General features: G+C 33.6%; 1 protein-coding gene across 1 annotated transcript in view; it reads right to left on the reverse strand.

Annotated features, from left to right (window-relative positions):
* Positions 1-6,601: 6,601 nt before the first annotated feature.
* MGST1 (microsomal glutathione S-transferase 1) overlaps positions 6,602-23,920 on the reverse strand; it is a 33,699-nt gene continuing 16,380 nt past the window's right edge. The window contains exons 3-4 of the mRNA XM_044679881.1: positions 18,668-18,762; positions 6,602-7,209 (exon numbers count right to left, since the gene is read on the reverse strand). Of these exons, the coding sequence (XP_044535816.1) occupies positions 6,963-7,209; positions 18,668-18,762 (342 nt within the window). The 3' untranslated portion in view covers positions 6,602-6,962. The remainder of the gene's footprint in view (positions 7,210-18,667; positions 18,763-23,920) is intronic.

Raw genomic sequence — 23,920 nt, forward strand, 5'->3', positions numbered from 1 at the left:
AACCAGTGCCAGGTTTTTTGATGGTTGCTGCTTTATAATATAGTTTGAGATCTGAAACAGCAAAGACACCTTTCTTATATCCTTTTTCTTTAATTATGTTGATATTTTAGGTCTCTTTTCATCCAGCTGAATTTACTTATTTTTTAATTTTATCTCTATGAGATAATTTTTGGGTAGTTTGACAGGTATGACACTGAATAAGTAACTTAATTCAGGAAGAACTGTTATTTTTATTATATTGGCTCAACCTACCCACTAGCAATTACTGCTTTTTCAATTCTTTAGGTCTGATTTTCTTTGTGTGAAAAGTGTTATAATTTTGCTCAACTCTTAGGTATGTGTTGGCAGGTAGATTCCACATGTTTTATATTGTCTATAGATATTTTAAATAAGCTTTATCTTTCTATATCCTGCTGTTGGACTTTATTGGTAGTAAAGAGAAGTGCTTATGATTTTTGTGGGTTTATTTTATATATCCTGCAACTTTGCTAGATTAATTCTTTGGTTGATTCTTTAGGATTTTCTGAGTATATCATCATATAACTGCAAACAAAATAATAGGTTCATTTCCTCATTGCCCATTCTCATTCCTTCAAACTCTTATTGCTAACATTTCTAGTACAATAATAAATAGTGGTGATAATGGGCATCCTTGTTTTACTCCTGATCTTATTTGGAGAGTTTCTAAGTTATCCCTAATATAAATAATGTTTGTTGATAGTTTTAGATAGATGCTATTTATCCCTTTAAGGAAAGTCCCATTTATACCAATAATTTCTAGTATCTTTAATAGGAATGGGTACTGTATTTTATCAAAAGTTTTTCTGCATCTATTGAAATAATCTTTTGGTTTCTATTGATTTTGTTATTAATATGGTGAATTATTTTGATATTTTTCCAATATTGACACATTCTTGCATTTCTGGTTTAAAACCTACCTGATCATCATGTCTTATGTTTATGATATATTGCTATAATCTTGTTAGTAATGTGTTTACTATTTTGCACTAATATTCATTAGGGATATTGATCTATAGTTATGTTTTGTTTTTGCTCTCCTTTTGTTCTTCCTGGTTCACTAATCAATATCATATTTATGTCATAAAAGGAATCAGAAAGAGTTCTTTCTTCAGCTATTTTTCCAAATAATTTATATAATATTTTTTTTACCCCTTAATTTTGGTGTATTGTCTTATAGGTGGAAGAGTGGTAAGGGTGGGCAATGGGGATCAAGTGACTTGCCCAGGGTCACACAGCTGGGAAGTGGCTGAGGCCGGGTTTGAACCTAGGACCTCCTGTCTCTAGGCCTGACTCTCACTCCACTGAGCGACCCAGCTGCCCCCTTTATATAATATTTTGATGTTTGATAGAATTCACTTGTGAATTCATCTGGCCCAAGGGTTTTCCTAAGGGAATTCGTTAATGGTTTGTTCAATTACTTTTATGAAATGAAATTGTTTAAGTATTTGCTTTCCTTTTCTAATAATCTGGACACTTTTTACTTCTTTAAATATTCATTTTTTACCTAGATTATCACTTATTGGCATATGATTGGGCAAAATGCCTCCAATTCATAGCTTTAATTTCTTTTTCATTGGTTGTAATTTCATCCATTTTATTCTTAATACTAATAATTTGGTTTTCTTCCATTCTTTTTTTGATTGAATTAATCAATGATTTGTCTCTATTTTATTGATTTTTCATTAAACAAACTCCTTATTTACTAGTTCAATAGTTTCCTTACTTTCAGTTTTACTCATCTTGTTAATTTCTTAGGATGTATAATTTGGTGTTTATTTGAGGGAGGGGGTCAAATTTGTTATTTTTCTAGGTTTTTTTTTAGTTACTCAGACAATTCATAGATCAGTTCTTACTCCATTTTATTAATATAAGTATTTAGAGAAAGAAAATTTCCCCTAAGTAGAGCTTTGACTGCATTCTCAAAATTGTGGAATGCTGTCTCCTTGTCATTCTCTTTAATGAATTTGTTGATTGTTTCTATAATTTGTTCTTTAAATCACTCATTCTTTAATATCTGTTGTTTGGTTTCTAATTTATATTTAGATAGAAGTCATTTATCACTTTAAGAAAGGTTCAATTTATTACAGTTTTCTAATATTTTTATAAAGAGTGGGTATTGTATTTTGTAATGTGCTTTTCTGCATCTATCAAAATTATTATATGGTTTCTGTTGGTTTTGTTATTGATATAGTCTATGCCAATAGTTTTCCTAATATAGAGACTTCCCTGAATTTCTGGTATAAAACCAACTTGATCATAGCATATGATTCTTGTACTATAATTTTTGTAATTTACTCACTAGTATTTAATTTAATATTCTTTCATCAATGTTCATTTGGGAGATAGGTCTATAGCTTTCTTCTTCTGTTTTAGCTCTTCCTGGTTTAGTTTAGTACCATTATTGTGTCATAAATAGTATTTAGAAGAATTTCTTCTTTCCCTATTTTCCCAAATGGTTTATGTAGTATTGTAATTATTTTTTTTTTGAATGTTAGAATTTGTTTTGAATATATCTAACCCTGGGGCCTTTTTCTTAGGGAGTTTTTTGATGTTAGTTTGATTTCTTTTTCTGTTATGGGGATATTTAAATATTCTATTTCCTCTTTTTTAATTTGAGTACTTCATATTTTATAAATATTCATCTATTTTATTTAGATTTTCAGACATATTGGTATATAGTTGGGCAAAAAACTTTCAGTAATTGCTTTAATTTCTTGTTCATAGGTTGTGATTTTGACTTTTCCATTTTTGATACTGGTAATTTGGTTTTCTTTTTTTTAAATCAAGTTAACCATGATTTATTTATTTTATTTTGTTCCCCTGCCACTCCATTAAACCAATTCTTTTTCTTATTTTTAAGTTCAATGGATTTTTTACTGTCATTTTTATTAATCTCTTCTTTGATTTTTAGGATTTTCAAATTGTTGTTCAATCAGGCATTTTTAATTTGTTCTTTTTCTAGTGTTTTCAGTTTCATGCCTGACTCGTTGATCTGCTTTTTTCTCCATTTTATTGTTGCAAGAATTTAGAGATATGAATTTTCTCCTAAGTATCACTTTTACTGCATCCCATACATTTTGATATGTTATCTCTTCATTATCATTTTCTTTATTGAAATTGTTTCTCTGATTTGTTCTTTGACCTATTGATTATTTAGGATGAGATTATTTAGTTTCCAATTAAATTTTAGTCTTTCTGTTGCCCTTTGTTGAGTGTGTTTTTGTTGCATTATGGTCTGAAAAGTGTGCATTTAATATTTCTGCCTTTGTACATTTGTTTGTTAGGTTTTTATGTCTTATTATGTGGTCAATTTTTGTGAAAGTGCCATGGACCTCTAAGAAAAAGGTGTATTCTTTTTTATTCCCATTCAGTTTTCACCCAAGATCTCTAATATCAAACTTTTCTAAAGGTTGTTTCTTCCTTAATTTCTTTCTTGTTTATTTTTTGGTTTCATTTATCTATTTCTGAGAGGGGAAAGGTTGAGGTCTCCTACTGGATATGTTTTGCTTTTTCTTCCTATAATTCATATATTTTTGCCATTTGGTGAATATATGCTTAATTTTGATGTTATTTTGTTGGCTATGGTGCCTTTTACCAGGATGTAATTTCTTATCTTGTCTCTTTTGATTAGATATATTTTTACTTTTGCTCCATCTGACCAATTTATTTTGTTTTTTTCTTCAAACCTTTGTTAAAGGTAATTTTTATAGCATTGTGATCTAAAAAAAAGATGAATTTAGTATTTTAGCTTTTCCCCTTTTTGTTGTGAGGCTTTTTTTTGTCCTATTATATGATAAAATTCTGTGAAGATGTCATGTTCTGCTGAGAAAATAGTATATTTCTTTCTATTTCCATTCCTGTTCCCCCTTCAGTATTCTTCATGAGTCTATCAAGTCTAACTTTTCAAAAATTTTTTTCATTTCCTTAATTTCTTTCTTGTTTATTTTTGGTTTGATTTATCCAATTCTGATATTTATCTAATGTCCCCTACTAATATAGTTTTATTGTCTATATTCTCTTATAACTCATGCAATTCCTGCTTTAGGAATCTAGATGCCATATAATTTTGTCTATATGTGTTACTTCAAAGTCTGTGGTTCCCCTTATTAATATGTAATTTCCTTCCTTATCTCATTTGAATATATAATTTCATTTTTGTTTTGTCTGATATCATAATTGCTACCTCCATTTTTTAAACTTTATATGAACTTTGTTATATTTTTTTCTAAGTAAGTAGAAAAATGTTACTTGGTAGTTTGATAGGTATGGCACTAAATAAGTAAATTAATTTGGGAAGAATGGTAATTTTTATTATGTTATCTCATCCTACCCATGAACAATCAATGTTCTTCCAATTGTTTAAATCTAGTTTTAATTGTTTGGAAAGTGTTTTGTAGTTGTATTCATATAATTCCTGTGTTTGACTTTTCCTTAGGAAGTTCTTTGATGGCTTGTTCAATTTCTTTTTCTGATGTTGGATTATTTAAGTATTTTATTTTTTCTGCTATTAATCTAGGCAATTTGTATTTTTGTAAATAATCATCCAATGTTTTACCCCTTCTGTCAATTATGCTGTTCTAATATTTCTTTTGAGGCATTGTTTTTCTGTGTTCTTTTGAAAGGATAGTTGGTGTTGTTTGAGCATTTCTTAATTTGCTGATTTTGCCCGATCTACTACTGTCACTGTGGTGGTGCTGCTACTGTTGCTACCATTGTCTATGCCTTCACCATAGACTGTCTTTTGCATTTTTGTTGCAACTAGTTCTACCCTTTTCTTAAAAAGAAATTCTTAAAAACCCACTAGTGTAGTCAGCAAAAGATAAGCAAAATATTTCTAGAAATTTTTCTAATATTTTGTGACTTTTTGTTGCTTCAATATATAGACAATTTTTGTAAAAGTAACATGGAAAATTAAAAATATGGAAATATTTCTGTCCCATTCAGTAACTACCAGAGTTCAATCATGCCCATCTCCCCTAAAATTTTAATAAGTACTCTAACTTTTTTCATTAATTTCTTCATTAGCTTCCTACATTTGAAAATTATACATTTAAATCTCCACAATTTTACTTTCTATTTTTCCCTTCAAGTGGGATTAATTTTTCCTTTAAAGATTTAGTTGCTATTCCATTCTGTACCTATATATAAGTATATATGAATATTTTATATATGCTATATATAATATGTATTCATAAAAGGATATAAAGTGCCAATATTAACTCATTATCTGTGAAAACCTTTAAGCATAATTCAGTTTCCCTACGTATCTCTTTATAGCAGAATTCCCATGAATTTTTTTTAATTGATAAGAAATATATTTTCCTCCAGAATCTATTTACATTGTGAAACTTTATGTTTTGTTTCTTATAAAAAAATTGTTAAATTCTTTCTAATCCCTTTCAGTTTCTTCTATATTGTGTTTAGTTTAATTGTATTTATTTTCATGGTTATGATTGTTAGTGTTCATTTCTCTCTCTCTTCTATCCTCTTGTACCTTTTCATTTCTTTATCCCTCTTTTTCTTTCTGACAAAGTGAAAAAGAAAATTTCTAAATCTGAGAATTCTGACAGTGACCTATTTCTGTTCCTTTTTACCTTTTCTTTTCCTATTACCCATCCCCAAACATAATTACCCTTCTTTCCTTCCTTCCTTGCCTCTCTTTTTTCTATCTCTAATCCTCTCACCCCTTTATTCTCCACTCTTAAGTATTAAAAAATTATTTTTCTTATGGCTACTCCTCCTTCTCTTATCCTGCATTTCCTCTTAAACCCTCTTCTACTTTTTTCATCTCTTCCTATTTACCTGTTTATCTAAATGTATTTTTATATTATACTCTTTGTATTTGAGGGTGAAAATGTGTGTGTCATTTGTACATGAATAAGTGAATGAATTAGTGTTTGTATTTGACCTTCCTTTGTCATATATGTATATAAATAATAAATAAACCCACTTAGAGTGGGTTTAATGGGATGCCATCACCCCCTTCCTACATATTCATATTAGTCATTGCTCTTTTCCTCTTCTGAATATTCCTTTATTCCTTTCACTTCCTTCTTAATTCTATCAAAACAGAATAAATAACTCCCATAAGACCTCTGCCTTTCATATTTAACTTATGATCCTTGAAGGCACTTGGATTCTGAGAGGACATATGTTTTCTCTCCCTTAATGCTTTCCAATCATTCAAATATATTTACTTTCCTGTTTGTTTTGATTCTTATATTTGCATTTTAGATTTTTCCTTGCTTATAGACTTTTTATTAGGAAGCCGTCTTTTTTATTAGGAAGCAGAGTTATATTTAGTATTGCACAATAGGTTATTCTTGGTGGTAAGCCCTTTTTTTAAAAATTTGTAATCTTATAATTCAAGCTCTATTATCACTTTTATTACTTATTGCTAAGTCTTAATTGTTCTTTCTTGTGGTTCCTTGGTACTTTTTTTGGTTCTTTGAATGATTTTTTCTTTGATGCAGAAACTCTACATTTTGTTTATGATATTCCTGGGAATTTTCATTTTGAGTTTTCTTTTAAGGCCATCCTATTTGATTTTTACCACCATAAAAAATGAAAAACAAGTTAGTCTATTTTTAGTTCTTTATTGGCATACTTTGGCCTTAATAGCAATGTAACTCAAACAAAAACCATTACATTGCATGTGAAAAAGTTTGAAAAGTTAATAAAGGTCATGTCATACATGCAATGTTTTAAATTCATCAATCTGATAGTAAAACAAAACAATAAAAAAATGAAGGGTCATTATGGAAAATCTCCAATAAAATGCTAATCTAGAATCAAAGATGCCATTAATGATGATATTCAAAAGAATTATCTCCTCTATTTCTACTTTTAAACCCTTGGAAAAATTATTCCTTTTAGATTAAGAAGAATCATGATTTATATTAAAAGGGTAACCTAAAGGTTGAATCTTGTGATGGTATCTGTTACAAGTATAATGTACTCTTCAACAATCTGTATGCCATTGAAAAAGTAGTTCCATAGCCAATAAAAAAAGCCAACCCACGGTTTGGCTGTGGAAGAGGTGTCAAATATGCAATTGAATGATAGAATCTAGATGCAACAAAGATCCGGAAATGCCATAAGGCTGTGGAGATGTCTGGACCACTCAGGGAATACAGGAGGCCAATAGCAAAGAATGGGATGACATTTTCAAGGTCATTCAGGTGGGTTCTATAAAGAGAAAAGAGTAAAGTCATAAAAATTGTACTTTTGGGAAAAAAGATAGCTAAAGAAAAGAACAACTCATCATTCAAGGTCTGAAACAGATTATATTACTATTTTTTTGATCTAAAGATTTCATGTTAGGAATGATTTATTCTGTTCACATTTTATTGAATCATTTTTTGACTCAAAATCTCTTTCATTTGTTTCCTTTTATTTTTATGTTACAACATAAATAAATAATGTATTAATAACTTCTAAGAAATGAAAAAAATTTTAAACCCTTACCTTCCGTCTTGGAATCAATACTGCATATTGGCTCCAAGGCAGAAGAGTGGTAAGAGTAGGCAATGGGGGTCAAGTGACTTGCTCAGGGTCACACATCTGGGAAATGTCTGATGTCAGATTTGAACCTAGGACCTCCTGTCTCTAGGCCTGGCTCTCAATCCACTGAGCTACCCTGTGGGAGGCCAATAAGAGAAACAGAGTCTCAAATAGATAAAAATCTGAGACTCCTCTTTTTGACCCCTTTTATGATCCACACCTTTTCTTATTAGAAAACTTTAAGCAATTAGCAAACCAACAGTCAAGAGGTTAACATTTTCCCCTTTGGTCAGGAATGCAGCTGCTTGGTTTCAAAAGTTGTTTTAGACAGTCAAGGCTAAAAAATTCAGTGACTTCCTGACCCAGCAAAATATTCCCAGACTTAACTGATGATGAGGCAGCTACAATCCAACCTTGTACTCTTATCTTCACCTTGAAGTTTCTGAGGTTTCTGTGTGTTGTATAAGCTAATTGCAATGTCTGCAAAGCTATAAAACTCTCTGTGCTTTTGGGTGAAAGGGAGTTTGAATTTTCACATATAATAAACTTGTTACTCAATGGCACTTTGGAGAAGTAGCTATGAGTAAACAGTCAAGATTGTCTCCCATGTCCGGTTCCTTTATCAACTAAGCCATCCTTATCAGATTATCAGGAGATGATAAGTAATCTCAACACTACCCAGCTCCCAACTAATAAAAAAAAATTTTGAAGGGCCACAAAACGTGTTTTATAAAATGTGAGTTAAATACTATTTATAAATGTAACATGCTATCTATAAGTAATGTAAAATACTATCTATAAATGTTTTTCTCTGCAAAGAAAGAGAAAAAGATATTCATCATTCTCTCCTAAATTCTGCCATTAGTGATGCATTTTCACATTTACTTTTATCATCAGTAGAGAGCCTTATTATGTCTGTTAAATGGTTTTGGGATGATTCATAATCTCTAATAAAAAGTTTGCAGAGTCTGATATTTAAAATAGTATTATATGAAGAAATTTCAAATTATAGAATATAAACACACACACACACAGTGTGTGTGTGTGTGTGTGTGTGTGTGTGTGTGTGAGAGAGAGAGAGAGAGAGAGAGAGAGACCAGATGCTGATTTGGGAGAGAAAGGCATAGCAAATGCAAGCTTTGGGGGGGGGAGACTGGGGAGGAGGTAACCAGATCTACATAGCCACTATTTTTGTAGTTTTGATTTTTGCAAAACCTGGGATGATTTGAAAGGGAAACTAATACTTTAAAGCAACAGTCGGCAACCTTTTTGGCCATGAGAGCCATAAAAGCCTGCGGAAGGAGGAGGATAGAGATGGAAGGAGCTGGAATATGGGGCAGGGGCTGAAGGGCCCCCTGGGGCACATCCTGGGGTTCTGCCTGGGCTGGCCGGTCAGGACATGGAGCCAGATATGGCTCGAGAGCCATATGTTGCAGACCCTCCTCTAAAGGATAGCATAAGAACAAAGATGGATGACACTCTAAAACTCATATTAGAATTTAAGGTGAGAATCTCTGAGTAGCAACAGCAAAAAAGGAACTTAAAGAACAAACTTAAAATGTATAAGGCCTCTCAAACTAACTGGCTGGTTCTTGATGAAGCATTTACATCACAAAAGAGCTAAAGATGTTCTCTGGAGCTATCAAGAAAATAACTTGACAACTTTCCCTTTCACCATATAGAATTTGAAAAGTTAATATGGTATAAAGAAAATGGAACAATCTCTGAAATCAGAGAGTCTGGGTTTGAAGGCATCTCTGAAATTTACTATCTTGGTTATTTTAGGCAAGATACTTAAGTTCTTTGAGTCCCAGAAGGAAGTTAGTCTAGAAAGTCTCTAAGATCCCCTTTAGCTATAATTCTAGAAACTGTGCTATGTAGAACTAAAAAGATGAATTACTTTCTCTAATGGATGGTTCATAGGCACCATATTTTGTGGAGGGGAAAAAACAAACAAACAAGCAATAGAACATCCAGGAGAATGATGAATGATTTTTTAAGAGTTTCAAAAAATTCCATGTTATTAGAAAAAGATGATTTAAGAGGGGTGTGATATGGTCACTGATTATAAATATAAACATAAGCATAGAATACTAGAAAGATCACTTAACCTGAAGCAAAAAGAATTGAATCCAAGTTTAGCTTTGTCACTAACCACCTAAATAACTTTGGGCAACTATCGACTTATGAAACCTCACCATAACTTAGTTGTCAGGATAATATCATTTTTAAGTTTTACAGTTGGAAATATCTTTAAGTCTATTTTTTATTTGTTGAGTTATCTCAAAGAAGAGAAGTTACAATTTGTTTTGATTGATCTTAAAAGGTAGAAGCTTGGGACAGCCCTCACCCCAACACCTTAGGAACAGAGCCCAACTTTAATATAAAGTTCAAAAATAAAGAAAAAGGGGTGTGGAAAAAATGAGTAAACAACAACAAAAAAACCTGACCACAAAAATCTTGTAGGGTAACAAGAAAGATCAAGATATAAATTTAGATAACAATGAAGTCAAAATGGCGACAAAGAAAACTTGTGAATTGGGCATAAGCCCAAAAAAGAAAACCTGGAACAGCTAAGAAATTTATTTTCAAAATCAAATAAGAATGGTAGATGAAAAATTAGGTAAAGAAATGAAAGCAAAGGAGTAAGTTTATGAAAAGACAATTAAAAAGGTAACTAGATGGCTCAGTGAATAAAGATTCAGACCTGGAGTTAGAAAGACCTAGATTCAAATCTGGCCTTAAAACACTTCCTAGCTGTGTAAACCTGGGTAAGTCACTTAGCCACAATGCTTTGTCTTTCCTATTTTTTTGCCTTAGAGCCAATGTTTGATATTGATTCTATGTCAGAAGGTAAGGGCTTTAAAAAAAAAAGATCAATTAATAGCTTGCAAAAGACAAAAATACTGAAAAAAAAACACCTTAAGAAATAGACTTGGACAAATTGAAAACGAGTTCCAAATGCTGACTAAATTCCAGAGCTCCTAGGTCAAAGAAAAAATACTTCAAATAGTAAGAAAGAAACCAGTCAAATATTGTGGATCAACAGTTTGGATCATACAAAATTCAGTAGCTACCAAGTTAAAGGTAAGCAAGGCTTGGATATTCAAGAAGGCAAAGGAGGTAGGAGGATGACTAAAAATAACATACCCAGAAAAACTGACTATTAAATACAAGATTCAAGAAAAACATAAAAAAGGTAAAGATGAAAGACATCATAAGTGACTCAATAAAGTTAAACTGTGTATATCATGATACATGTAATTTCTAAGAGATTTATCAGCATTAGGTTAGTTAGAAGGAGTCTACGCAGACAGAAGGTATGTAAATGAGTTGATTATGTTGTGATGATGATTTAAAAAACCTGGATGAGCAAGAAATAGAGATGACCTTGGAGCATAGGGAAAGGAGGGGAACCTCCCACATACACCTCGCTCTCCCTCCCTAGTATTGCTTCCCTCCCCAACACTCCATTTGTTACCTTTCTACTTCTCTATAGGGCACGAATCAATTCTCTGCCCCAATGGATCTGATTGTTCTTCCCTCTTTAAGTTAACTTCAATGCACTTAAAAATTAAGTATTTCCTCTCTCCAACCTCTTTACTCTACCAGGGTATTGTCTTCTCCCCTATTCACCCCATGCACTTCTTTATGGAATATAAATTTACTCCATTTTGTCTGTTTTCTGATTTCTCTTAATATTATCTCTCTTTCCCCACCTCCAGTTTTATATATATACTTATACATAAGCACACACAAACACACACACACACATACATACACACACACACACACACATATAGATATATATATCTTGACATTTCATCCTATGCAGTTTGTCTCTGTTCCCTCTAAGTAAACTTCTAGTTACTATGTTGATAATAACAATTTTTAATATTTACCAATATCTTCTTTTCTTCTAGGGAAACAAATTGATTGAACTTGTTGGGTCTGTCCATTAAATAAAAGGGATTATTTTTGTTTGTTTTTTCCTCTGCTCTCTTAATTACCTTATGGTGATTCTCTTGAGTTCTGTGTTTGGGCAACAAACTATCTGTTTAAGTCCAACTTTTTCTTCATGAATGCTTGGAACTCTTCAATTTTATTGAATGATCATACTCTCCCCTGAAAGAATATATTCAGTTTTGCTGGATAGTTGATTCTTGGTTGTAGACCCAGTTCTCTTGTTTTCCAGAATATTATATTCCATGCCTTCTGGTCCTTCAATGTAGATGCAGGCAGATGCTGTGTTATTCTAACTGTGGTTCCCTAGTATCTGAATGACTTCTTCTTAGCAGCCTGTAATATTTTTATCTTGGTCAGGTATTTTTTTTATTTTGGCTATAATATTCCTGGAAGTTGTCAATTGTGGATTAAATGTAGGAGGTGATCTGTGGATTCTTTTAATTTCCACTTTTGACTCTTGTTCAAGAATGTCAGTGCAGTTTTCTTGAATAATTTCCTTTAGGATGATGTCTAGGCTTTTTCTCTTGTCGTGATGTTCCTGTAGACCAATAATTCTTAAATTGTCTCTTCGAGATCTGTTTTCAAGATCTTTGTTAGTGTTAATGAGATGTTTCATATTCTACTCAAATTTTTCATTTTTTAAATTTTGTTTTATATATTCTTGCTGCCTTGTGAAGTCATTTGCTTCTAGTTGTTGAGTTCTGTTTTTTAAAGACAGAATTTCATCCCTGGCTTTTTGGTCATCTTTCTCCTTCTGGTCTGATTTTCTTTGTAGATCCTCTTTCTCCTTCCTTGCTTCATTTTCGAGCTGGGCTATTTTGCCGTTTAACCTTATTTTCTTGTTTTAGTGCATATATTTCCTTTTTCCAATTTTCTTCAGCCTCTCTTGATTGTTTTTTGAGTTCCTGAAGTTCTTGAGTTAATTGGATTTTAAGATCTTCCAAAGCCTGTGTCCAATTCACTGGAGCTTCCTCCTGTTCTCCTATTTCATTTGCTCTTTTTTCACTTCCTGGAAAGAAGCTGTGAAATGTAATTTCTTTTTTCTTTTTCTGTTGTTTACTCATATTTTTCCCTTCTCTGTTCTGCTAGTTTAATCAGATGTATTTAATGATCTTTGATGAAAGATCTTCCTCCAGCTGGCAATGGATATTTGTAGTTACTTTCTCTGCAGTCTATGGGGAGAGATGTATAAGTTTCCCTGCCCTCTGAAGACTTCTCATCTAACCAATTGATGGGATTAGGCCTAGACTGGTTTAGTCTGTAGCTCTTAATGTGCCCTAAGGCCAAAACCTTGAGAGAAAAAGGGGGGACAGGATGGAGTGTTTTTGCTGAGCTGTCCAGCAGTAGGGTCCCCCCTCTGCCCTGTTGTTAGATTTGGTTTTCTTTCCTCTCGAAGCTCTTTGTTTTTTATCTTGGTGTAGTAAAGTATGTAGATCTGAAGTTTTGCTCCATCTAAGCCACCATCTTCCGAACATTGTTTCTGTGTTTCACTGCCTTTCTCCCCCAGCCACCTCCCTGCTGTCTGTGTTCAACTCCTTGAGTCCAGAACCAGCAAGGCCCTCTTTCTGGGCTGACGTGTTTACATGCCCAGAGATTTCAGGGGCCTCTGGAAACAGCGCATAGCCCATGGGGGAGGGGACCTGGGATTCCCCTTTTATACCCTCAGACCCAACAGTTCAAAAATTCAAGCCTTTTTCTTGGTATACCTCTTGAGCTGTCCAGCAGTAGGGTCCCCTTACTCTGTCCTATTTTTAGGTTTGGTTTTCTTTCCTCTGGAAGTGCTTTGTTTTCTGTCTCATTGTGAAAAGGTGTAGTGGTCTGAAAATTTGCTCTAAGTGCCATCTTCCCAGCCAAAGATGAAAATAAAATAATCCCTGTTCTAAAGAATTTTACATCCTGCTGGGGTGGGTTGGGGGGGGTCACATCATGTGTGTGTGTGTATATATATATATATATATATATAGATCATATACAAAATATATGCAAGATTCCTTATGAAAGAGTAGTCAATATGAAATGGGTCAAGAGAGTTATGAAAGACTTGATGCAGAAGTTGTGCTTGATCAAAGTCTTGAAGTAGAATTCTACTTCAAAGGAAGTAACGAAATCTAAGAGGTAGAAGTGAGTAGCAAATACACTCATGGAATAGCAGATAGTAAAAAGTCATGGATACAGAAGAAAAAATATCATATATATATATATATGTATATATATATAAGAAATAGAAAAAAAAAGACTAGTTTGACTAGACCATGGAACGTAGGAAAGGGCATAACATATGAAGCTGGAAAGGTAGATCAGGTAGATCAGGTCTATGCTGTAAAGAGCTCTAGATACTCTCAACAGAGGAGCTTATAGTTTATCCTAAGGGATAAACAGAAGGAGCAATTGAGATTTCTTGAGGATGTTGGGGCAAAGTGACATTGAACATGAAATTTAATAATATTATTTTGACAATTGTATGGCAAAGCAGTGAGGGAGGAGAAAGTCAATGCAGAAAACTAATTGGGAAGCTATTGTGATAAATTAGCAATTCTGGGTCCAGGTGAGAGGTGATGAGGGCCTGAATTTGGGTGGCCATTTAAGAAGAGAAAAAGGATGAGATGCAAGAGCCACTATGAAGATAGAAATAGGGAAAAAGGTAACTTTCTTGATCTATGAGATAAGAGAGAATAAAGAATGAAGGATAATGCCAAGGTTGCAAACCTGAGAGAGTAAAGGATGTTAGTACCTTTAACAGAAAAACAAAATTTAGAAGAAGGATGGGCTCTGAGGAAAAGATAATGAATTCTGTTTGGGATATTGAGTTTGAGATGCCCCTGGGACATCAAATTTGAAATGTCCAAAATGCAGTTGGTGATATAGGAATAAAGATTGAAAAAGAGCTGGGGAATATATAGATCTGAGAGGAATCTGCACAAAAAACATAATTAAACCCACCTAAGCTGATGGGGTAGGTCACCACACAAAAGAATATAGAAATCAATCTAAATATAAGGAAGAAAATGTAACCCCATCGTTATTATAGATACTTGGTAGGATAGAACCCATGATGGGAATTTGGAAAAAGGGGGCAGGATAGAAGAGAATTGCATTTTGAAAATATGTATTAATGAGAAGAAATCTAGTAATTTTAGTGTAGAAACATGATGGAGAGTATTTAGGTGGGTCTCAATACTTAGTAGAAACAGAAGTGATATTATTCTAAGGCTACACTACATATAGATCATGTGGATAGAAATAATTAGATAAGGGCTTAGAAAAATAGACCAGAAACTACACATTAACATCTAATATTACTCTAAGTAAATGCTCCAACTATCCAGTCTGCCTCTACTTCTTTGTCTCTGTTTCTGTTTCTATTTGTGTATGAGCATGAAAAGTAATTGCTAATTTTATGACTTCTTTTAATGATAAATTCATCCTTGAAAAGGTAGAAGTGACAAGTAGAAGTTATATCTGGGCATGTCTTTTTTTTAAATCAAAAGTACTAATAATAGATGTCAAATTTCCATGAGATGACAATCATAGTGGAGAATAAAATTTATAATATAACTATTATAGCATCATCTGTGTTAGTTGTTTCAGCTTTGAGAAAGAGAAAGCAAGTAAATCTCCTAGACAGCTACACACATCTCTCACATCTCTGACTATGATTTTCTATCTAAATTAATCTTTTGGAGAGAAAAGATGGTCAGGAGAAGGGCAGAGGTACTTTTGTCCTGCATATGTTCAATTCAGTTTTTAAAAATATTTTGCACCTAAAATGTGCAAAAATTTAAAACACTAAAAGATAAAGGATAGGATTGGACTTTCTGAAAATAAAGTAGATTTTCTAGTTACATAGAAGGATAAAAAAAGAAATTTATAAATGTCAACTAAGAGTGGGAACATCTGTTATTGGTCCAAGAAAGAAAAGACATGTTATGGTGGTAGGAAATACCTGGCTAAGAAGTAAAAATAGACACAATCAAGGATTTAATGGCTGAAATGGTTTGTCTTCTCCAGAAGTCTTTAGACAAAAATAAATGACTTTATGTCAGCTATGTAATAAAATGGATCTTTGTTCAAGTATTATGGGGAAATAAGTCCCATTCAAATTTGAGCTTCTATGACCTAGGGGTTCTAGTGAACTACAAACTCAATATAACTAAGTAATGGGATGTAGAAGCCAGAAGAGTTAATATGATCCTAAGTATAATTAATAGAAATATGATATCAAAAATGCAAAGCCCTTGATATGATATCAAAAATGCAAAGCCCTTGGCATACAACATATAATGCAGTCTACAATTTGGGGTGCCACATTTTAGAAGGGAAATTGACAAGATCCAGCATATTCACAGTAGACTGGTGAGGGGAATTGAAATGCTTCTGCAAAAATATCTTAGTTATCTTCAAATATTTGTATAGCATGTGGAAAAGGAATGACCTGTTCCCCCTTGGACCCAGAGAATAGAATTAGGGACAAGGGGCAGAAGTGACTGGAAGATAAATTTTCCAGTTCATCAAATGGTAAGGGAAATTAAAAGGCTTAAACAGCTGCTGGTCATAAATACATAATAAAAACAGGAAGGTGGGTTTGCTGGAAGCAACATTACAACTCCCTCCCCTGGATTTAGCTTTTTCCCTATTTCAACATTTTCTCTACCCACCTACTGATATGTGTGGACAGGCAGAATCAGTACTGATAGACCGGGGGACCACAGGACCCCAAGAGACTTGTAAGTTTTATTGGGAGAGCAGGGGTTGATTAAATGCAGTCTAGAAACTCAAGACAAATAGGAATGCATTGAGAATGCTTAAGTTATAGTGAAGCTAAGCTAGAGTAAAAGCTCCAAAAGGAAAATATGAAACTGATGATCAAGAATTTTTGCTTGAGTGAAAAAAATTAGGGCTGGCCACACTTGAAAGACAGACTAGAGAACTTCTGTGTTCTGCAGAGTTTTCAAGCCAATATTATGGGGAAAAAATAAAGACAAACCTGGCCTGGAAGAGGAAAGGTGGGAAGGATTTTGAATTTTGTTCCTTCTTTTAGGAGGTTTCTTATGGTCTATAAATGAATGGAAGGGCTGATGACCTAAAAGAGTCACACCACAAAGTGCATTCTATTTTAGAAGAGAGAACACTAGAGCATCAGCTAAAGCCAAAAGCTGGAAACAGAAAATCTCTACAACCAACCATACCTGGAAATAGCCAGGAGACATTCTTTACTTCCAAGCACAAATTATAAATCCAGCAGAGTCAAAGTATACGGTGGAGACCAGGAGGGTATGCACCCAGGGGAAGTAGTACTTTGTCTTCACCAGAATTTAATGCAGGGCTTATAGCCTCAGAGACTGAAGAATGAATTATGCTTATGTATGTGGATTCTGGCCTCTGATTCTCAATGTACACTCCTTGACTATAGTGTTTAACAACACGTGTTTCCCTCCCCATGTGTTCCCTATCTCCATGTCCTCCCATAATATGCCTCAGTGACATATGTGCTCTAGATGTTTGCCTTTCTGTGTTTGTCCTTCCATCCTTGTCCTTTGGGTATATATGTTCACTATGTTTCTGCTTCGATGTCTGTTCTGTGCAGGTATCCACTCCTTCCACTCTTAGGGTAGTAGGCTAGTGTGCTCTACATGTATAGGGGAAATGTGTTTTGGCTATTTTTATTAACATTTCAAAAATACTTTCATTTAAAATATGACCTATTTCTGACTAATAAAAGGAAACATACAGATGAATCATTAATCTAAAGAAATGTAGACAACCAATTTCCATCTTAATTTTTCTCTACAAACTAAATATTTTTATTATATTAATCTGTGTGAAAAATCTTAAAACTCCAAATATATAAACAAAACAACTACATTGAAAATTCTGAATGTATCACAGTTACTCTTATAAATCGGTTTGAATTAGAACAAATAAAAGTGGAAATAGAAAGAAGAGGAGAAAAAATAGACTTTGATGTTTCCTAAAGAATAAGAGGTTAAGATGTACCTTTCATATGGAAATCTGGGTGTAGACATCATGTTTATATTCACTTAAATTTAAAGACTTAAAGTTTTTCAAATGATATTTTATATATCTTAATAAGTATATTAATTATATTTTTGAATGAATAGATCACCCTTACAAAGTCACATGAGTAATTGCTGTCAGTATTTTAAGCTTGTACTGAATTAAATAACTAAACTGGAGGCAGGGGAAGAGTGTACCTTATTTATTCAAATATAAAGCCAACATTCACATTCAGTAGCAAAACTAGACATTTTTAATTCACAAGAAAAAGTTTCTTCCTTTTGTAAGCTATGAACAAAAAAGGTTTCTATTCTCCATCTTCTTGTAATGGGTCATTTTTTTACCTCCAGAGAAATCAAATCGAAGCAGTTTGGAGAAGTTGATTGTATTTTTCTGAACCCTGCCTGAATCCTTCCTTCCCATTGCCATTTATATTTTCCCTATGAAAACTAGCACCTTAGAACCCTCTAGAGAATGTCTCTGCAAATTTTGCTAAAATACATACTAAATGTAGTTGTAGTGCAGTACAGAGATTATGGAATGGTACATGGTGTACAAGAGTACGGTACAACACATTACCAGCCAAGAATTCTGTAAGAAGTGGCATAAAAGGATGTTATCAAAGAGACGCCTGCTGTTTTTCTAACCATGGGCAAATCCATCTTAGTTTCATCATCCATAAAATTGGAAGGTTTTGTTCTATGGTCTCTGATATTCCCTTCAAACTCAGTATCTATACTCCACAAGCCTATAATACTGGATAAATAAGTATGGCAACAGTAAGTAATAGTAGTTGATAGTCTAAGTCTTCCATTAGCAACCATATACTATATCAAGAGTTCTAGAGTAAAGTCCCAAACATTTTGAATGCATCCCCTATGAAAGGTTTCATGAAGGTCAAAGGCAAGAAAGGCACATAATGAACAACATTAATGGGTTGGGGCCAGTGGATAGTGTATCCATATCAATGAGATAACAGATTCATCATATTTTTCAAAATATGGAGACTTACAGGTTTCTAACACTCTGTGATTTTCTACTTTAATTTAACAATCTTAGAATGGATGATACAACTTTTCTTCCTTCAAAGCTCTGTGGAACTCCAATTACTATCCTAGTATTCTTTCAACTGTAAAAGCTTTCAAGAGATATATTAACTTACCTACGCACACGTTCAACTCTTTCATCTGTCCGAATAAACTTCTTACCATTCTCCCCTTTGCCAAAGGCCAGAGCATCTTCTGGATTGACAACAACCTATTCCAATATACACATGAACACATACAATGTCAAACATGGAGAAATGTTGAACCAAACTGGGAATTTTATTTATTATGCAAAATAAAGCATTCATCTCATGAGATTAAAAAGGTCAGTAACGCTAATATAAATTATGAGAAAAGATATAAGGAACAAAAACAAACTAAAATGTCCAAAAGGATGAAAAATGTTAAGGAGGGAATCAGTTTTAGAGAACTCATAACTCAGAATAATGTATTATATGTATTAGACAAAATATAAGATTGAGCAATTCAGTGAAAATTGATTCAACTTCCCATATATATCAAATGAAATTTCCAGAGAATTTAGGCATGCTCTCCTCCCTAGATATACAAAATCACTACATGAAGTGAAGTTTCTTATCCCTTGAAATTTGAGAGTAAACAAAAATTTCAATAAACTTGTGCTAGGCACTGGGACACGTAAGGGGATAGAGGGAGGTGGATAAACAATCCCAACCCTCAAACAATTTACATTCTACTCAGGACTATAGTATATACTCTCATAAAGGAGGGAGTATATGCATATGTGGTTGGAGTGAAAAGGTTGTAGTAATAGAGATATCAAACAGTTGGAAATTTTAAGAAGAGAGGAAGGATATGAACAACTGATGGGCTAAGAGAAGGCTTTATGGAGGAAACAGAATATAAACTGAGTGCTTAATGAAAATAATGCTTTATTTTATTTAATATTTATTTAATTATTCATTATTTAATAAAATAATGATTATGAAAGTTGGAAAAGAAGGGGCAGCATTTTCCAGATAGAAGTGAAGACCTGTTTGAGCATTTGGAAATAGGAGATGGAATGCTAAGTTCAGGGAACAGCTAGTCCTACATTGCTGTTAGGCTGAGATACAGAGTTTATGATGGAGAATAATGGGAAATCTGGAAAGTTAGATTGCAGCCAGGTTATGGAAGACCGGTTTCTTTGTTTATAAAATGAGGAGTTTGTACTTAATTCTAATCCCTTCTCTATATTTATTATTTCCTACTTATTCTATACGTAGCTTACCTTTTATACATTTGCTTTCATGTTTCATTATAAGCATCTTACGGGGAGGGAGAGACTCTTTTGCATCCCTAGTATTTAGCCCAGTATCTTTTAATATTTATTGATTTTTACTTGATGGAGATGGCTTCTGAAATCTTTTCTGCCTCTAGGTCTCTGATCATAATCCTAGATCTTTGGTTTATTTTCTTATGAACTTAAAACTATATTTTAGCAGGACCAGATCTCAAACTGCATATAAAGCAGCAATCATCAAAACAATCTGGTATTGGCTAAGGAATAGAATGGTAGATCAATGGAGCAGATTAGATATACAACATATGTGGGTAAATGACCTTAGCAACCTAGTGTTTGATAAACCCAAAGATACTAGCTTTTGTAATAAGAACTTGCTCTTTAACACAAATTGCTGGGAAAATTGGTAAACTATGGTAAAAGCTAAGTGTAGACCAATATTTCATACACTATTCCAAGATAAAGTCAAAATGGATATATGATATAAAGAATGATACCATAATTAAATTAGGGGAACACAGACAAGTTTACCTGGCAGGCCTCTGGAGAAGGGAAGAATTTATGACCAAACAGGAAATAAAGAATATTTTAAGATGTAAAGTGAATAATTTTGATTTTATTAAATTTTAAAAAATTGTATAAACAAAACTTATCTAACAAGATTAGAAGGGAAATAACTGGGAAAAATTTTTTTAACAAATATCTCTTGTAAAGGTCTAATTTCTTAAATTTATAAGAACACAAGCCATTCCCTGACTGACAAATGGTCAAAGGTTGTGAACAAACAATTTTCAGATGAAGAAATCATGGCAATCAATAATCATATAAAAATGTTCTAAATCACTTGTGATTAGAGAATTGCAGATTAAATAAATGCTGAGGCACCACCACACGCCTATCAGATTAGCCAATATGGCAGTAAAGAAAAGTGGTTATGTTGGAGGGGATGTAGCAACATTAGGACACTAATGCACTGTTGGTGGAGTTGTGAACTGATCCCACCATTTTGGAGGGCAATTTGTAACTATACCCAAAGAGCTATAAAATGATTTATACCCTTTGATCCGGTAATGCCACTACTGGGTCTGTATCCCAAAGAGATAATAAAAAGAGGAAAGGACCTACTTGTACAAAAATATTTATAGCATCTCTTTTTGTGGTGGCAAAGAATTGGAAATGACAGAATGTCCATCAGTTAGGGAATGGCTGAACAAACTGGTACATGTTGGTAATGGAATACTATGTGTTATAAGATGATTTCAGAAAAAGCTAGAAAGATTTGCAGGAAATGATGCAGAGAGAAATAAGCAGATCTGGGAGAATATTGTACACAGTAACTGCAATATTGTACAATGATCATCTCTGAAAACTTGGCTACTCTCAGTAATGCAATGATCTGGGACAATCTTTAAAGACTTATGATGGGGAATGCTATCCACCTCCATAGAAAGAACTCTTGGAGTTGTCTTTCACATCAATGTATTTTTTTTATTTTATTTTGGGGTTTTGGTTACGTGTGACTTTGCTCTTACAACAGTAATCAGTGTGAAAGTGTGTTTTGCATGACAATTAAAAACCTTGCTCCCTGTGCTAAGCTATTAAATTTTTATTTTCTCCTGGAGACCACTAGAGGGAGTCCCTGAAAATTTGTCAGGAAAGAAGTGACATGGTCTGCCCTTGTGCCTTAAAAAGCTAATTTTGGCAGCTATATGAAGATTAAGTTGAAGACAGGAAAGAGTGGAGGCAGGCAGAAATATTAAAGGATTATTGCAGTTGTCCTGCTGAGAGGTAATGAGATCTGAACTTGTGGTGGTCCTTTCAGTATACGATTAAGAAAACTTGTCAATTAATTAGATTATATGATGTAAGGGAGAAGGAATCATTAAGGATGACTCTAAGATTGTGGACATTTGTTACTGAGAGCATGGGGGTAGGTACCCTTGAAAGAGACAAAAAGGAGATCTGGAGGAAGAATAGAGTTGGGAACTAGGGGAAGGAGAGAGATAAATTCAACATTGAACATGTTCACAAAATGGCATAACTTTAGAGTTGGAGACGATTAGTCTAGTTCATCTGGTTCAATCTACATATGAAAAAAAATAACCTCATCCATAGATTTTTCTTGGCAAATAATGCTTCTCTGCACTTTCTACTCATTGTTTATAGTTCTGCCTTCTGGGACTAAGCAAAACAAGTCTAATCTGTTCTCCAACATGACAACTCTTTAAATACTCAAAGACAAGCAGCAACCTGCCCCAACCCATTCTTCTCATATCTGTGTTAATCTTTCCCAGTTATTTTAAGTAGTCATGATGCATGGCATGATCTAGGCCCTTATTCCTCCTCCTCTGAATGTGCTCCAATCTAGAATTGAATATAAATTAAGAGACTGAACTAGATATATATGGGAAGAGTAGAGTGGGATGATCACTTCCTTACATCTGAATACAACATCTTTCTCAACGCAGTTTAATATTGTATTCACTTTCTTAGCTGCCACATTATATTTTCAACTTGTTTTGAGCTTAGAATCTATAAAACTCACAGATGTTTTTTCAGACAAATCCTACCTTGACCACTCTGCCCTCATCCATCACTTTCTAGGTTGATTTTTGAACTCAACTATAATACTTTTCATTCATCCATCAACGTTTGATCTTGTCTGATCGTCTGACCCTAATTTTCACCTGAGAACAATGGTGGGTACACATCCACCATCCTTCCTTGGAAGACAAGCAGCTACTTCAAGCTCAGAGATCAGCTCCCTCTTCTTTAGGAAGAGGTCCAGAGTTATAACTTAGCTCCAGGGGGGACAATTGTTCTTTTTCTCCCCTTTCTTTTCCAAGGTACATTCTTCTACCCTCCAAATCATTAAAGCATGACAAAATGACCTTCAACTTCTTCATATTATTTCTTTATGATCACACTGAAGCCCTTCTCTGTGTGTGTGTGTGTGTATGCATGCAGTAAAATCTTCCTTGATAACCTGGGATTGTTCCAAGTTATTCCATAAGTAGACAGTTATCATTTAAGCTCCTTTCAACTTTTCTTCTAGAAGGAATATCAACTTGTACTCTTAGTGTAAATAATAATTACTTGGTTATAACAAAGAAACAGCCTAATGTTCTCTAAGGCATGAGAATCGCCCTAGACGGCACAATTTATGCAGTGAAAAATTTTCCTTTCTTTGAATACATTCTGAAAACCAATATCCTCAGGTCCCTTGTAGTTCTTTCTAGTAGTTCTGAGGATCTCATCCTCTCTAGGCTGTCCTTCAGATCTCCTTTACCATGCCCCACATCTCCAAACCAAATCTTCATATTGATCCTGGAATTCAGATGTGTGCCTGTATGTTTGTGTTATGCACGTGTACTGTGCATATATGGGCCAGACCTGTGCTTTCATAGATAGGAGGATCTCTAAGAAAAAGGGTATATCTATGACTAGATACACATATGTGGGCATAAACACATGTACACAAACACACAAAATACACATAACCACATGGCTCCTCTCAAACACCCAGACTGTCCTTCTCTGATTCTTCTCTAGGCTAACTTTTAGACTTCCTCTACTGTGCTCAGGTCAGGTACAATTTTTTCCATCCCCCAAGTCCCATCCATTGTAAGCTTCCTTTTGTGTGTTGTCTTCTGCTAGAATGAAAGTTCCTTGAGAGCAAAAATTATCTTTCTTTCCAGTTTTGTTTCCCTAGTGCTTAACATAGTGCCTGGCATATGATTAATTCATAACTATTGACTGATAAATGACCACTTTCCCTGGATAACTTGCTTCCCTTTACTATTTCCTTTTTGCTGTACTACCTTGGCAGCCATAGTAAGTTTCTTTTCCATTGTTTTGCCATTTTCTTTAACCTATTCCTCTTAATTTCTCTTTCTCTTATTGCATATTTTTAACTTGTTCTCCTTCTCTTCCTTCATTCAATAAGTACTCTTTTTTCTCCTCTCCCCAGCTACTCCTATTTGACTCTTTCTATGCTATACTCCCATTTACACACATATAAATAAATATGTATTTGTGTGTTGTACATATACAATATAAATATATAAATACACATCTATCCACATATATAATGTATATGCAGAGAGAG

This window comes from Gracilinanus agilis, chromosome 5 (genome assembly GCF_016433145.1).
Source record: "Gracilinanus agilis isolate LMUSP501 chromosome 5, AgileGrace, whole genome shotgun sequence".
In the NCBI taxonomy this organism is placed as follows: domain Eukaryota; kingdom Metazoa; phylum Chordata; class Mammalia; order Didelphimorphia; family Didelphidae; genus Gracilinanus; species Gracilinanus agilis.